Raw genomic sequence first — 16351 nt, forward strand, 5'->3', positions numbered from 1 at the left:
ACAAATACATTTAATTCTCCTAAGAGTGCATTCTTCAAATTATAAATATGAATAAGTAAATATGAAAGTCACCATGACATATTTCGATTTGACAACGTTGTTTATTTATAAGCCAAACAGTCCACAATTGTATTTAGGATAGACGGAATTTGATTGTGAATGTACTTCAAACAATGTAATAGGAAGCTGTGAATAATTGTGATAGTTCAACGCGGCTTGATTTATTGACATCTGTAACCAAGCAATAAAAAGTACGTAAAGTTTCATTTGTTTTTACAATGACAGGACCATAACATTTCAAAATCCATACAAATATTTCAAACCATTTTACACATGTATTAACTTGCAGAGATGAGTAGCAGTCACCAGTACCTTCAGAATTCCAGCTCAAGTAAAAGTGTGGCTACCAGACTGGGGGACATAGAACATCTGTCCCAATTATCAGAAAATTTGGCTTCCTTGTACCTCAGCCATGAATATGCTGACATTGTTTTAGTGGTAGAGGGACAGAAACTGCATGCCCATAAAGTAGGTGCTTCTATGTTAGTGACAGACTTTTTTTATAAGCATAACTTATGTTAAAGGTTATTTTGGCTGCACGCAGTGATTACTTCAGGGCATTGCTTTACGGAGGTCTCAAGGAATCAAATCAAGTTAGTATCATTTTATTGTCTCATGATGTTCTTATTTTAATATGTTCTATAAATTTTAATTACAGACAGAAATTGTTCTTCAACATGCACCACTGGTGGCTTTTAAATACCTGTTGAAATACATATACTCAGGCAAGTCTTATTTTATATATTTGCTTTAGTTTTGTAAGTTATAAAATTATTCATAGCACTGATATTATTATGAATTTTATCAGTTAGATTTCTAGAGGTAATAAGGTAATTGACATATTTTCATATCATATCATAATTGTTCATTGATTACTTAACATATTACATATGAAACAAATGTTGAACATGAAACACTTAAAATATATAATAACTATAATAATACAATATAAGTTATTAATATGAAAAGAATTTCATAAATTGATTATGGAAACAAAGAACATTTTAATTAATCATACACATTTTGAATTATACATTTAATATACAGCGTGAAAAGAGTTTGATCCATCTGAATCCTGAAAGAGACATCATGTACAATAGAGACAGTAAGTCTCCCACTATGGGACAGACTTCTACTGTCTCTATCATGCATGATGTCTCTCTCTAAATTCAGTCGGGTCAAACGCTTTTTCTACTGTATATGACCTACTTATGATGCAAACACTCCCATAACCCATTATAATAAATGTTTTAATTAATAATGGCTCAAAATACATAAAAAATCTATAAAATTATATACTGTACTTCTCTACTTAAAAATTGCATTTGTTATAAGAAAGATACTAACATACATTGAATTTTATATTTTTAAAAATGGTCACATTGGATATTTCATCAAAATATATTTTATAGTAAGCGACACACCTAGTGTATGGCCTAAAAAGAAGTGATTTTTGGGAATTTTTTTTATAGAAAACTACTGCATCAAATGTTGGGGATTTAATTTGTGTATGAATATTTGATTGATTTCGTTGTCATGAATAGATAAATATCAAATTTGGAGTTAATCTGCTGTTCCAGGTCTATAGCCTGCTGGGCTGTTGTAGCTCTTCGAGATGATCGACCCTCTTTCGAGGCAGCTCGTTGGCTTAACTCAGTTTATCCTGGTACTAAAAAGGCGTCCCACAGCCACTAAACATCTATTTATTTCAAATGCATTTTCATTCATAGGTCCAGAATTGATATACCAAACAACGCATTCACACATCACACCAATTTTGAAACCTAAATTTCGCGAACTTGATTAAAAGTCATATTTTTTTTTAATTTTACATATCACATCAATTGAAATTGAAACAAACTTTATAACAATATCCATGAGTTGGATCAATCAAAATATTTTCATCATTACTGCCTGAACCATAGTCCCTGTAGTAAACGTAACTTTCTGACTGTTGAGCGACTACTCTTTAGATGGCTTTAACTCAAAAACTATTTGAGGTATTCATTTGTAATTTTAGTATGTTAAATTTGAAGGTATAGACTATCAAAAAATCAATTTTTCAAAATTTCACTATTGGTGTTCCTCTTAATCTATCTGTAACAGTATTAAAAATTACATCTAGTGAATTTATTTGTTTTGTTCAATTAATTCCAACAAGTATCAAATAGTGACTTAATTTTCGTAATCAGTTAAGTGCTTGTTAAAATATCAGTAAAAGCACGGTAACTAAGTGGTTTCGTTAGTAAATATGGTGTTCAACTGACAAAATTGAACTGAGTTTTGTTATCCCTAAGAAATAAACTCTACGTTAATTATTAGAATCCGAATCCACATAAAAAATATCTTGTGTGGTATTATTAAAATTAATTATTTAATGAAATTGACATTTTGAGCCTAATATGATTAAAATTTACAAATAATACTGCAACTGTAAATCTACAATAATACTTATGTGGGATCTAAATCTCCTTGAAGTTGAGTAGAAAACCGACAACAAATCGGATAGCGTGCATTCTTCGCCCCGAAAATATTTGTATATAATAAGTGTTTGTGTGGGCACAGTTCATATCTACAAAAATTTTGGCAAACGCCAAAATCCTTGTATCAAAAACAACGCATAACATAAATCTTTTTTCATGTGGGTCCGGCATTATATTCTCAGATATTTTAGACATTTTACAGTTTACTTTATCAGAAGGAATAAATTTATAAGCATGAGGTGTGTTTTAAATTTACTACGCAATTGTTGGTGCGCAATACACTTTTATGTATTACTTTGTAAATATGTTTTTCTGTATTATAAATGAATTATGCAGCTTTAATATTATTTACAAATACTTTTTTTACTTTTAAATATTCCAGCGAAACTCGAAAATAATAATATTGGGGAGGTGTGGATGGATAGCATGTTAGAGTTGGAAGAATTCAAATTGTGTTGTTGTTGAATAAATTTCTAACGCTAACTCAAATGTAATTCTTATTATAGGTCACATGTTTTTGATATCGCTAAAGGAAGAGGTTATCCTCGACATCTTGGGTCTGGCCCACCAGTATGGATTTCTGGACTTGGAAACGGCGATTTCCGACATTTTGCGGCAACTTTTAGCCCTTAAAAATGTATGCGCAATTTTGGACACGGCCCACCTTTTTGGATTGGAAAAATTGGTGGCCGTGTGTCACAATTTTCTTGACAGGCACGCCTCAGAAATCTTAACCAGCGAATCATTCCTGCAATTGTCACAGGTAATGTCGAACTCATTGAACGCATCGTTAAGTTTCATCGTGACTGGGTGTTACAGAGTTCATTGGTTGAACTACTCGAACGCGACTCGTTCTTCGCACCCGAAGTGGAAATCTTCCGAGGTGTGTGTGCCTGGTGCAAAGCGAATACGGATGTCGACGACCGCGTGATGCGCTGTGTCCGTTTGCCGCTGATGAGTGTGGCGGACTTGCTTTCTGTTGCACGTCCGGCGGGGCTCGTCAAGCCGGATGCCCTTCTCGACGCCATCGCCGAAAGAACCAATGTACGCCTGAGCAGTCTACCGCACCGTGGACAGTTATGTGAGTTGCCTAATGGTTTTTTCGGCATTTTTAGCTTGCATTTAGTCACATCAAAAAATTTTGAAAAAAAGTATATTAGTATATTTCAGTAACAAGTGTTTCATAAAAAACAAATTTCCGATATTAACAAAAATAAAATTGAAGTGGATGCTTTCCTTGCTCCTCAAATCTTTACCATTTTACAAGGAATTTTTTAAATTCTATCTGAAAAAAAAGTGGAATATTTTATTAATATTTATAAAAAAATAATAACTCAAACATTTCAATATTTTGGGGCGAAATATTTGCCCTTTATCACTGTTTGGCATCTCTTAGGCATAGCATCTACCAGTCTCTGCAATATATCAACAGGAATTTGTTGTCACTGCTTCTGAATAGTTTAAAGAAGTTCTTGTTTGCTTTTGAAGTTTATTGTTCGGATGCGACAGTCTAATATTTCCCAAAGGTGCTTAATAGAATTTAGATCGGGGACTGAGAAAGCCATTCAAGCACAGTTAAGTTTTTCACTAGAAACAAGTCTTTAATAATTTTGGACGTATGTTTGGGATCGTTCTTTTCTTGAAATATCCAACGTTGTTGGATTTATTCCTCGGCAAATGGAAACATGGTGTTTTCCAATATGTCCCTGTATTGAAAATTTTATCTTTGATTCAAGGGTCTAACTTTCGATCGAGAAAAGCATCCCCAAACCATAATGCTTCCGTCACCATGTTTAACTGTAGGAATTTGGTATTTAAATTGGTATCGTTGCCCCACTGGCCGTCTCACAAATGTTCCACCATCCGATCCAAGGAAATTAAATTTACTTTCATCACTCCAAAGGACAGTGACCATATAGTCTCGCATTAATAAGCCGATTTCTCATTGTTTCTACAACTATTTAAATTAAATTGTGTCGAAATTTCCTCCGTGATTTGTCTTGATGTTTTGCGAAGATCTTTGAGGGAAAGCATTTTTATAATTTTGTCTATCTCGGGAGTGGTTTTTCGTGGACGTCATGGCTTGCATCAATTTTCAACACCACCTTGAGTGCGGAATTTACTCAAAATCTTCAAAACAACTCTCTGAGTAATATTTAATGTTCTTGTCACGTCACATAGAGTTCGGCTACATTCACAAACTTCAACTACTCTTTTCCTATATTGAAGTGAAAAGTAAACGTGCTTAGGCACTATATTGAAACCGACTAAAAATGTTAAGAATTTAAGTTCAACTGACCACAAATAAAATAATATTCCATACTTTTTCAAAAAACGTGTCCGAAGTTAAATACTCTTCTTTCTTTCTATCATATGGTTTTATTTTAATTTTTTCTGATTGAATTATGGGATCAAAAAAGCTTTTAGTAAGATTATTCGAAATATTTTTGCACCACAAAATAACATTTAACTATGATATAATTTAAATTTATTTGTCCTAGTGCTGGATGAAAACGTTGCAAGCCTTCGTCTAGGGTCAAAAGTGGTTGGGGGAGAGCTAACTGAATACCTTCTAGATGGTGACTTTTTCGCTTACGATATGGAAAAAGGTTACACTAGACATGCGATTAACGGACCAGGCGACCAGGGTATTGTGGTGAAGTTGGGAGTTCCGTCCATCATAAATCATATCAGAATGTTACTTTGGGACAGAGATTTAAGGTGAATATTAGATTTTTCATACCCTTACAACATTCCACAACTTCTATTTATTTGCAGATCATACAGTTACTACATTGAAGTGTCTATGGAGCAGAAGGATTGGGTACGAGTCGTAGACTATAGTCAGTATTGCTGCAGATCGTGGCAATACTTGTACTTTGAGAACCGCGTAGTTCAATACATCAGGATCGTGGGTACTCATAATACCGTCAACAAAGTGTTCCATTTGGTGGCGTTTGAAGCCACATGCATTTCAAAGTTGCCCAAAATGGTTAACGACATATTGTGCCCGCATTACAACGTCGCTACGTTGGAAAAGAATGCTGTGGTCATAGAAGGCGTAAGGTAGGTCAAACAAACGCTACGAATCCATAAATCAGCTTTAATTTAACTCTAGTCGATTTTTTAACAGTCGTTCAAGAAATGCACTCCTGAATGGTGATACAAAGCATTATGATTGGGATTCTGGTTATACTTGTCATCAGTTGGGATCTGGTGCGATACTTATCCAACTGGGCCAACCTTACATCATATCGAGTCTCAGATTATTGTTGTGGGACTGTGATGACAGAAGTTACAGCTACTACATTGAATCATCAGTAAATGTATGGGATTGGGAGATGGTTGTTGATTATACTAGAGAAAGTTGTAAATCCTGGCAGGTGATACATTTCGCTCCAAGACCTGTTGTTTTTATAAGAATAGTTGGTACAAATAATACGGCAAATGAGGCAAGTATTTTTACAATATGTAATAAGATTATAATACAGTATTTACTAGTATAAGAATTTAGTGTTAATTAAATTAACTACATTTAAAATTACAATAATGAATCTAAAAAATACATTTCTAGGTTTTCCACTGTGTTCACTTCGAGTGTCCGTCAACGTGCGACACTGTGGGTATGACTTCCAAGGGCACCAACGCCCAAGAATTATCTAAAGAGGCAAGCGTTGATGAAGATGCCGTCGCTCAACCTCCGGAGACCGCTACGGAGGCGGAGGAAATACCACAAGAGGCGGCGGTTGCTGGCGAAAACCTCACTGACTAAATTTTTGTAGCATTCGCTGGATTGACTAGGAAATTGCTGTTTAGATTTTCGAATTTAATGTTTATATATATTTTTTTATGCGAATTAACAACACAACCACATATAGTATGCGCATAAAAAATTTCAGTAACATGGACTATATATAAATATAAGACGAACAGTCCAGAACCTAATCATTGAAAGATTATTGAAATTTTTTCTGCGTTTGTTAAATTGATTAGGACACTGTTATTTAGAGTCTGAAATTTTATGTTTGAAGTTAAGGGAATATAACATGACTACACATTATACATAGAGGAAATCTCCGTAATAAAGTTATACAATGAAATATAATTGTTTTATTAATACCCTTAATAGAATAACAGTAATTCTTAAAAAATTATTTAAAGACATTATGGTAACTCATATAAACAAAAATAATACTTGCAATATCTTATATTTTTTAGATTGTCAATGAATAATCAATAATAATATACATATGATACCCACATTAAAAATATACAATAATTTATTTAACGCATTTAATTTTAAGTTTTTTAATAAATTTAGCTCTTAAAATTAAAATATTCTATTTTAATAAAGTTATCTTTTTAATAATTCTGGTTCCAGTTTACGTTGTTCCCAAACTGGTAATTCCTTTCTTAATGGCTCAATCTGATATGCATTATTTTCGTATTTATTCCGCCGATTAAATATCAACATTTGAAAATTACTGAAACATTTATCAACTAAGGTAAAAATGTTAATATAATATCTATACTTTAAGTTAAAATAAAAAATCAGTCAACTACATTATAAATTTTTTGAATACTGAAATTCTGATTTCTTAAATTTTTATACAAATTACAACAAAACTAAAAAAATGGGGAATGGTTTTAACCACAGAATGGGCTATATGACTGAATATTAACACACTATAAGCGAGTCGGGTAAAAATACCCGCCTCGAAAACTGTTGATTGTTAGCGGGCCGGATAATTTTTACCTTTTTGAATGTAGTTACTTTAAAAACGGGGTGAGATAATTTTACTCTATTGGTTTACATACGGAACTGAAAGAATTATCTCTTATTTTTTGTTATCATTCAACAACTTAGTTTGGACTATTTTGCTACCCGCCTTTAGTGTGTTAATAGAAAAAACCAAAATGATACCAATTGATCTTTGAACAGAAAATATAAGAATATTAAACATGGGGATTAACGACAATGAATTTTACATAAAAATATGAATAAGAGTTAATTACGTTACACATGTAAAAATACCGTACATAAATATTAAATATTATTGGGAATAACCGTATAATAATAATCAAATACTTGTTAACTGAACGATTTCAGTAATCGGGTGGTCAAAATTATTGCGACTTAAATATGAATTTGTTTTTAAATTTACACTCGTTATCAAACAGTCGCAGGTTTTTATTGATTTTTATTTTATTTTAAAATCATAAAAGCTTATAATAATAAAAATTGTTTTAATGTTAGCAATTACTCGACAAAAATAAAATTGGACGGCATTCAATTTATGTTTTTATATAAACTGGAGTTTGCCTGAAAAGTTTTCAAACAGCTTAAAAAAATTCTAATATGAAATTTATTTTAATTGAGAGTAAATTTTTTATTGTAATCGATATATTTTTTGAGGAGGTACCAGTGGGTATTGTACGTTAATATATTTTTGCCTACATTAAACAATGTATATGCTGCAAATTATGAACATAAATTATGTTAAAAAAAGAATTCATATTAATTATTTAAATATTAAAATATATTATTGGCTTAAAGTTTTGACACTGTAACATTATTAAAAACTGGAAATAATTTACTGTCATGTACTATGTAATTTGTCTTTAAAGTGTCGGCTAGGCAGTTGCTTGGAGTATAATTTGGACTCGATGAAAAAATAGTCTTGTAACATGTCACGTATGTGGTTTTGAAAGATTTAGATTTTATGTTAAAAAATAATCCCTTAACTCAAAATTTAGAGTTAATGTGGATGATTTATCTGATGTAAATTGCTCCAAATTAAAATGAAATATTTAATATGACAAAATGTATTAATAATAATAAAATTGTAAATTGTTTGAGTAGGTATATGTTGTTTAAGTCTCAACAATGTACATTGTTACATTCCCAAAGGATCATTGTACCACCCAGGTAAGCATGATTTTATATTATATCTGGCTTCAATATAGATAATGACCTAATATAATATGCATATTAGATTAAAGTAAATTTAGGTGATAGTAATGAATCATCGTTAATGAGATAACGATATTATCAAGTGACATAAAATGTTCGATTTCCTCCGAGTTACTCAATCATAAATAAGTCACAGATTTTTAAATAGTGCTTTTGGACCTTAGGATATTTTATTATTTTTGTTTTATATATAAAATATATAAATATATAAAATAAGTTATTTTGCAGCCATTCTGTATGCAAATTTTAAGTACTCCATTTTAATATAATCTATAATGTCATAAAATAAAGACGACTAAAAAAACACTTTTAAGTTGATCTGAGCCAAGAGATGCTTATATTAAAAATTGATACAAATGTAGGCTCAGGATCAGAAGTATGTATTTTATATTTTTTCTGTATATTATTTAAAAAGCAGAATTTTGTTATTCATTCATAACACTTTTGTGCATTTTTTGACATAGGTAAAAAACAATAAAAAGTTCTTCTGTTAAAAGCGATTGAATTCAATTTAATATTGGATTGGACATTTTATAATCTCTTCTTAAACTTAATATAATAAAAATTTTAAATTATATTATAATATTTGATCATTATAAACTTTTTGACATTTTTATACTCAACGTAGAACGTTTTACAGCGATAACAATTTCTGATAAATAAGTCGACAATAAAATTAACAAGGAAAAAAATTATATCTTGCTCGTTTCCACTAACAACATTTTGATGAGGCTGCGCCTCTAATTCTAACTTATAACAAGAATATCTTTTTGTGTACGTTGGGCAAATATATTAGTACATAAAAATTAATGTATATATATGATCAAAAGTATTAAATGAAAATATGTAATTCAGTACCATCAACAACTTTGGTATACCAAATTTCAAAAATGTACATTTGTGGTGTAGGAGGAAATTTTCGTAGGTAATATTTTGAAACTTTTATGAGTTATCGGCTCATAAATATTAATATTAAATTAATAATTAATATAAATTGGTTAGTTATTAATATGACTTATTTATTTAGTTAGCTAAGATTTAATTAGTAATTTTAAACTAATGTGAATCACAATTTACTTTAGTAAAATATTATTTGTTTACTTGTTATAATTTATTAAGTGGCTCATCTGTTGAAAAACTATGCGTTTGACGAAAAATTCCGGTTATTTTTTATTAATATTTTGAAACTTTTATGGCATCTTTACGTATAATCATTAATATTAAATTAATGAATAATACTTATTTGATTAGTAAATTAATATTTAATTTGCAATTTTGATTTTAAGTTTTAACATAAATATTTTAAGCTATGTGTTACTTAAAATTTGCCCAAAATATAATTAGAAAAACAATTGACATTTGTAAAATATCATTTGTTTACTTATGATAATTTATTAAGTTAAGTGATATAACATTTTGAGGAACGACTTTTTTTTAAAACTCTTAAAAAATATACAATAATAGTAATATGACATAATGTACAAAGTACATGGAACACTTATGGGTTAGAAAAAAATTCCGTTTATTAATTTTTCATACACGATAAGGTGAAACTTTTATGGGATCATTGCATATAATCATTAATATTAAATTAATAAATAATAAGAAGTATTTGATTAGTTAGATAAGATTCCATTTATTTTTTTTTATTTAAAATTTAAACTAAGTAACACACATACTTAAAATATGTCTAAAATATATGGTAATTAGGAAAAAAAACAATTGTTATTTGTACTTCAGAAAAAAATTATTTGTCTAAGTTTAATAATGTAACATTTTAGGGATTGACCTTTCTCAAAATTGTTAAAAAATGTACAATAATAGTATCATGACACAATGCACAAATTACATGGAACCTTTGTGGATTAGACAAAGACAAATTCCATTAATTTTTTAAAACATGATTATTTTAAAACTCTAATTATCAAATATTGAATTAATAAATTATATAATTAATTAAATTTGTTTAAAGATTTAATTAGCAATTTTTATATTTATTTTTAGTACCATCATTTAAATTTAACGTGCTTTACTTAAAATTTGTCCAAAATATAATAAAAAAACACAATTGACATTTATACTTCGGAAAAAACTTATTTGTTTACTTGACTAATTTATTAAGCTAATTAATATGACATTTGGAGAATCGACCTTTTTTAAAACTGTGAAAAACTGTACAATAATAGAAACATGATACAATGTACAAAATACATGGAACACTTATGGGTTAGAAGAAAAATTTTATTTATTAATTTTTCTTACATGATATGAATATATTTGGGTACCTTACATATAGTCATCAATATGATTTAATAAATAATATAATTTATTTGCTTAGTTATTTTAAATTTAATATGTAATTATTGTTTTTAATATGAATTAATGTGAGACATCTAAAACTTACCCAAAATGTAATTAGAATAGAAACAATTTATATTTATATTTTATTATTCTTTATTAAGAATCTTTTGTTTATATTTGTATTTAAAAATAAATTAATATATTATTAAAATTTTTATTTCAACATTTTTAACATCAACATTTAACTGTGGGTTATATAAACTTTGTACAAAATAGGATTTAAAGAAGATTTTTTGTACGTCAGTAAAAAAGCATTTCTTTATTTTACTTAATTTATTGTGTTAAATAATATAACATTTCAGAAATTGATCGTTTTTAAAAAAGACTAATAAGTGTACAATAATAGCAATATAAAAAGAAAATTCTTTTTATTATTTTGTTGTACATGATAATTTGAAGTTTTTATGGGATAATATAATTTATTATAATTTGTTTGATTTTTATTTTAACTTTATTTTAACCTCAACCCTTAATACTTGCCCCAAATATAATAATAAAAAAGACGATGGACTTAATTTTTTTACCATATATTAAGATATTGTTGTATATAATTTTTATTACTGCATTAACAAATGATATGAATTATTTAAATTTAAAATTTAATTTGTAATTTTTATTTTTAATTTTAACTAATGTGAGTCATTTAAAATATATCCAAAATATAATTAAAATAAAAACAATTGACATTTGTATTTTTATTCATTCTTTATTGAGTATCTTTTGTTTATTTGAATATAAAAGTAAATTATTATGAGATTTACATCATAAGTTTTTATACCGTCTATTTTATCTGTTAATAAAAAGAGAAAAATGGTTGAAATGTCCTTATACAGTGGTTTTTCATTAAAACCTCGTCGCGGCCGTAAATCGTTCCGTTTGTCAATCGCACAATTTACGCAAACGCAATTAGAATTGAACAATGCACGTGTGGGCGGTGCGGAACGGCGTATCATTGCCGAAAGGCCGTACGGCACAGGTAAAACACCCGACAACAGATCAACATGGTAACAAATCGTACGAAAGAACGGAACGGGCATTCAACAAGTAGCTCGCACAAAATCAATGCGCTCGAGAAAGAGCCGAGTCGAACGAGAATTCCGTTTCATTCATGGGAGGTGCGGGGTACACGCCGAACACGAACGCGTGTGTGTGTGTCGATCTGCACGTCCGAAAACAAGGACGCAGGGGAGATTCCGAGAGCCCACCACATAAAACCTGTTACGTAAAAGAGAACCAGAACACCAGACGAGGACGGACCGAGGGGAGATTCCACCGGTCGTAAAGTGAAATTCCTATGGTACAGGGGAGCCGTTCGAAGTGGATCCGTCGATGTGTTTTGTTGTTGTTCTCTACCGTGTGTATGTGTGTGTGTGTGTGTGCAGTTCTAAATTTGTAGGATGACAAAGAGGTTTTCGATAATGAGGCGATTAATGGTTAAGTTCAATGTTGGGGAGGCGCGCTATCGTTGCTGCTATCGGCCGGTCTACGTAAGCGCTTCTAAAACCGGGTCCCCGAGTCGGTGTTGCTGATTCCGGTACCGTACGGTCAGCGAGTGGACGGACTGTCGTCGGCACGACCAGTGCTTCGTTGCACTTGAACCGAAGCGGTCGCTGGACGTCGTGTACACACCAACACACACACACACACACACCCGTTGACGGAGTGCGAAACGAACGGAACGGAACGGAGATTCGGATTCGATCGCGATTGAACCGTAGACTTTGGACCGTATCGCGTGTTGGACGCGGGCAAAGCGAACGGAGTGGATGTTTAGAAAGAGAAAGGCCGACGCACGATCGTAAGGTGAATCCGAGCGTAGACAGAGAGGGTCGGCTAAACAGGTTTGAAAGTTTTCGTGGAAAGAGGTAGGCGAGAGGGAGACGGGACCAGGGTGATTCCGGTGGGCGAGACGAGGACGGCGCCAGGGCAATTCCAGTGCGACAGAGTGAAACGCCACGGCGAGCCAACAAACGAGCGTCGACTTAGTCATTGTACTTGTGGAACAGAGACGGATAAGTGAATCAAGTAAACATGGCGCCGTGTCACCAACCATATCATATTTAGTGTGTGTGTGCTCTACACGCAGTATCCATACAATTTATCTAGAGAGCCAGCGTGGGAAATCCTCACTGATAAGTGTCGGTCCGACGCATGACTCCGTTTATCGTTAATAATCAACAACGCAACCAAGTGCCAACCCCCCCGACATTCAATCACCCTCGTACAAGTGTCCCTCGCGGTGATCTGTGCATCCGATGAATTAACGTGCCACCAAGTTCTAGCCACCGACCAGTGCCAATCGGTCTGAATGATGTAAACAGTGCGTCTGGGGCGTACGTGGGCGAACACCTCGCTTCCTACAGATACTGGGTAAGTTCTGGGCCACACTGGGGTTACCCCATATTTACGTTGCTCCCCGACTGGTCGGCGTTCCGTTTACACACGCACACGTATGTCCAACGCACCCGAGTGTGCACCGTTGTCGCTTCATTTATATTATTTTTTTTTGCATGGTATTGTACCCCTGTGGCGCCGCTCAGACTATCGCATTGGCGTCACCGAGAGCACGTCTGTCTCGGTGTCGACGAGCGCGTTGCCCCCTCGTGTCCCCGCGCTCTCTCGGATTCCGTCCTACCTCCGCAGGCCCGCTGCGAACGCAACTGCTGTGGCGGCGGCGTTGCCGGATCCAGATTCGTTTTCCGGGTCCCAGGGAACCGCGGCCGGACGACGTTTTCTAATTCGTTCTGTGCAGTTTCGTCCGACAAATTGTCTCCATTTATAATCCCATTGATCTGGTCGTTTATGTTTTCATCTTTTTGTTTACCAACAATATGACTTTGGACGCCATTAAGATTTGATCTAAACTTTCCACTTGTGGGACCAGTTAAACATCAAAACTTTTTTATGGTATCAGACCAATACGCCTGTCTTAACAATTTGCTTCTAATGTAATATTAATCGTAAAAATCGTAGCCCAAATCGCACAAATTCCAATTGTTATTAGTCATACTTGGCCCAAGTAAGTAGTTGTTTTGAATGAATGAAAGTCACATAGTACAAAAAACCATACAAGCTTCACAATAATATAATACATGGCGAACGTGAATTTAACCAAATTGGAAAATAATTAAATTACAAAAGTCATTTATTATTGTTAGTTTGGTTATCTATTAATTCATCGTCCCCTTTTTAATCAATTCCCTTGCCTATTAATAAATTATAATTAGTATATTTTGTTTTTCAACTATGCACAGTTTTGTCTAAAAATAAACGAAACAACATGAAAGTGAACAAATCTTATGTGACAAGATCGATATTAAATAATAAACAACAACTTTTTCAATACGATAATTTGGTTTTCAAATATGACATTTTGCTTGGTCGCAAATAAACATTTATCCAAGAAATGTTTGCTTGTTTTTTTAGCACGTAACTTCAAAAGGTTGAAACTCAACAAATTACGACCATGAAAATTCTAAAAATCGCATATTCATAATAGACAATTGGAAGACGTCCAACATTTGGCGCCCAATATTTTTGGAACTGGACTGTGAGCAAACTCAGTAATGAGATCTAAACATTGGAGGTTTCAATCAAAATGTGGATGAATGTAATAAATATACAGTTTGGCCCGTTTGAAAGCGGGACACCCTCATAAAATTTGTATTTTTTGTCCGATTTTAACATTTTTTTTAATAGTAAAGCATGAAAATATGTACCTATAGATAAAATGTTATGCCTTTTGACCCAAAACCAAAATCTACAGAGAAGGATTAAGTACCTTCTGAAATGGGAATATACCAAATTTTATAAAAAATATAGTTTTTTAATCAAGTTTATCGAATAAACTGACAAAAATACACAAATTATCTTATTTTTCAAGAATATTGTAATATAATAATATTAATCCTATACTTAATAGTATTAGTATAAGTATAGTATAATTAGTATAGTATCTATATTTGTTCGTGTTTATAGATCGACATTTATCGAAATTATTCCCCTCTTTGCTACTAACTAGATCTAGACTTCTAGACTTATACTATAGAATATTATTAATACTATAATATTCCAATATTCTTGAAAAATAAGATAATTTGTGCTATTTTTCACCATTTATTGGGCAGACTTCAGACTATTTGATTCAAAAACAAAAAGAATATTTTTAATTTTTCCACAGAATTATGAATACATATATTTTTATGAAATTTGACATATACCCATTTCAAGGTTTCTTAATCCAGCAGTGATTTTCTATAAAAAATTGCTCATATGATTTTTCAATTTTTATGCCTAAAAATTACCCTGCAGGTTATATTTTTGGACAAAAATGGGTCACGCTGAATATTCTTTTTACTATTTTACATCTAACGACAAAAAAATTATTCAAGGTCACTCTTGTTTTTATTAGTTAGTAGGCTATAGTCTACTAAAAGAACAAGACCTCATGATCGTTACAATTAGAAGTTGATCCAGTTCTTATTAGTGGTCGGAACGGGCGGAAATTCCAAAACATCGACGCCAAAAACGTTCGGTCACCGTTGGCTGTAACGAAAAAAGCAACGTTAGCAGCGAATGCGATAAGTAGGTACAGAACTGGTACCAAAGTCTAATATTAATCCGCATCGAATCCGGGCTGGAATTCCCACACGCACGACTCCCACGACAGGTTCCCCCTTCGATCTGGCAACGGGGGCCCCCCGACCGTCGATGACGTGCGAAACATTCAGTCTCTAATGCCAACATTCTTTTTTATTTTCACAAACGCGCTTCAATTTTTAGCAGTGATTAACATTCAAGGAGTCTCGACGGCGTGACGCACCGTAAATTGTTAAGCATTATTTCAGCGGCACAGTGCCACCGGCGAGCGCATATTAAACAGTAAGAAGAGAAAGAAAAAAAAAAAAAAAACGAGCGCCCGCGGTGTGTCCCCCCTTTCGTCCGCATAAGGCCGGCCGTTTTCCGCGTGGGAGCGTGCGTTCCGACGACGGGATCCTAAATTCTGGGAAATTTCATTATGTCAATATCTATTTTTGTGGCGTGCGAATTGACCGGCCCGACCACGTTATTTATACGCCCCGGGATGCCCAGGCGTGTTCCAGGCAGTCGAAATTATTTGATGCGGGGCGGCATCGACGATAATCTCGTTCCGGCCCACGTTCCGCTTCGCTCTTTATTGGAAACTGTTCGGGGTGGAGTTATTAAAATTAAATGACGCACTTGATGTTTGCACTGGAAATGCCCGTGTGGCACTCTCGTTCCTTCTTCTGCTTTTAAAACATAATACGAATTATTATGTTTGTTATTTGTTGCATCTGTTGATGGTGAATATTTTACACAACTACACTTGCCAATATTGCGGTATATATACTTTTCCATTATGTTGTCTTCGATTTTTATCCCATCTGTTACATTTTCTTCTCATCTTTCTTGTCTCTTCTCTTCCCTTCTCTTCTATTCGCTTCTCTTTACT

At 32.6% G+C, this 16351-nt stretch overlaps 2 protein-coding genes across 4 annotated transcripts in view; both read left to right on the forward strand.

Annotated features, from left to right (window-relative positions):
- Positions 1-61: 61 nt before the first annotated feature.
- LOC109605293 (BTB/POZ domain-containing protein 9) lies at positions 62-6648 on the forward strand. Of its 2 annotated transcripts, none has more exons than XM_020021863.2 (10): positions 62-251; positions 350-528; positions 585-653; positions 719-785; positions 3050-3306; positions 3363-3624; positions 5045-5264; positions 5322-5609; positions 5662-5995; positions 6118-6648. In XM_020021863.2, the coding sequence occupies exons 2-10, from the start codon at positions 352-354 to the stop codon at positions 6313-6315; spliced, it is 1872 nt and encodes a 623-aa protein (XP_019877422.1). In that variant the 5' UTR covers positions 62-251; positions 350-351; the 3' UTR covers positions 6316-6648. The 2 variants fall into 2 exon arrangements, with proteins under 2 accessions (XP_019877422.1, XP_019877429.1); XM_020021870.2 differs by having other exon boundaries at positions 66-251; positions 5677-5995.
- A 4936-nt stretch (positions 6649-11584) lies between these two features.
- Positions 11585-16351, forward strand: part of LOC109605695 (uncharacterized) — a 34260-nt gene continuing 29493 nt past the window's right edge. The window contains exon 1 of one of the 2 annotated variants that reach the window (XM_020022289.2): positions 11585-13248. The gene's annotated coding sequence lies outside the window, so the exon portion shown is untranslated. The remainder of the gene's footprint in view (positions 13249-16351) is intronic. The other variant, XM_020022327.2, reaches the window with a different exon arrangement.

Source organism: Aethina tumida, chromosome 1 (genome assembly GCF_024364675.1).
Source record: "Aethina tumida isolate Nest 87 chromosome 1, icAetTumi1.1, whole genome shotgun sequence".
Taxonomy (NCBI): domain Eukaryota; kingdom Metazoa; phylum Arthropoda; class Insecta; order Coleoptera; family Nitidulidae; genus Aethina; species Aethina tumida.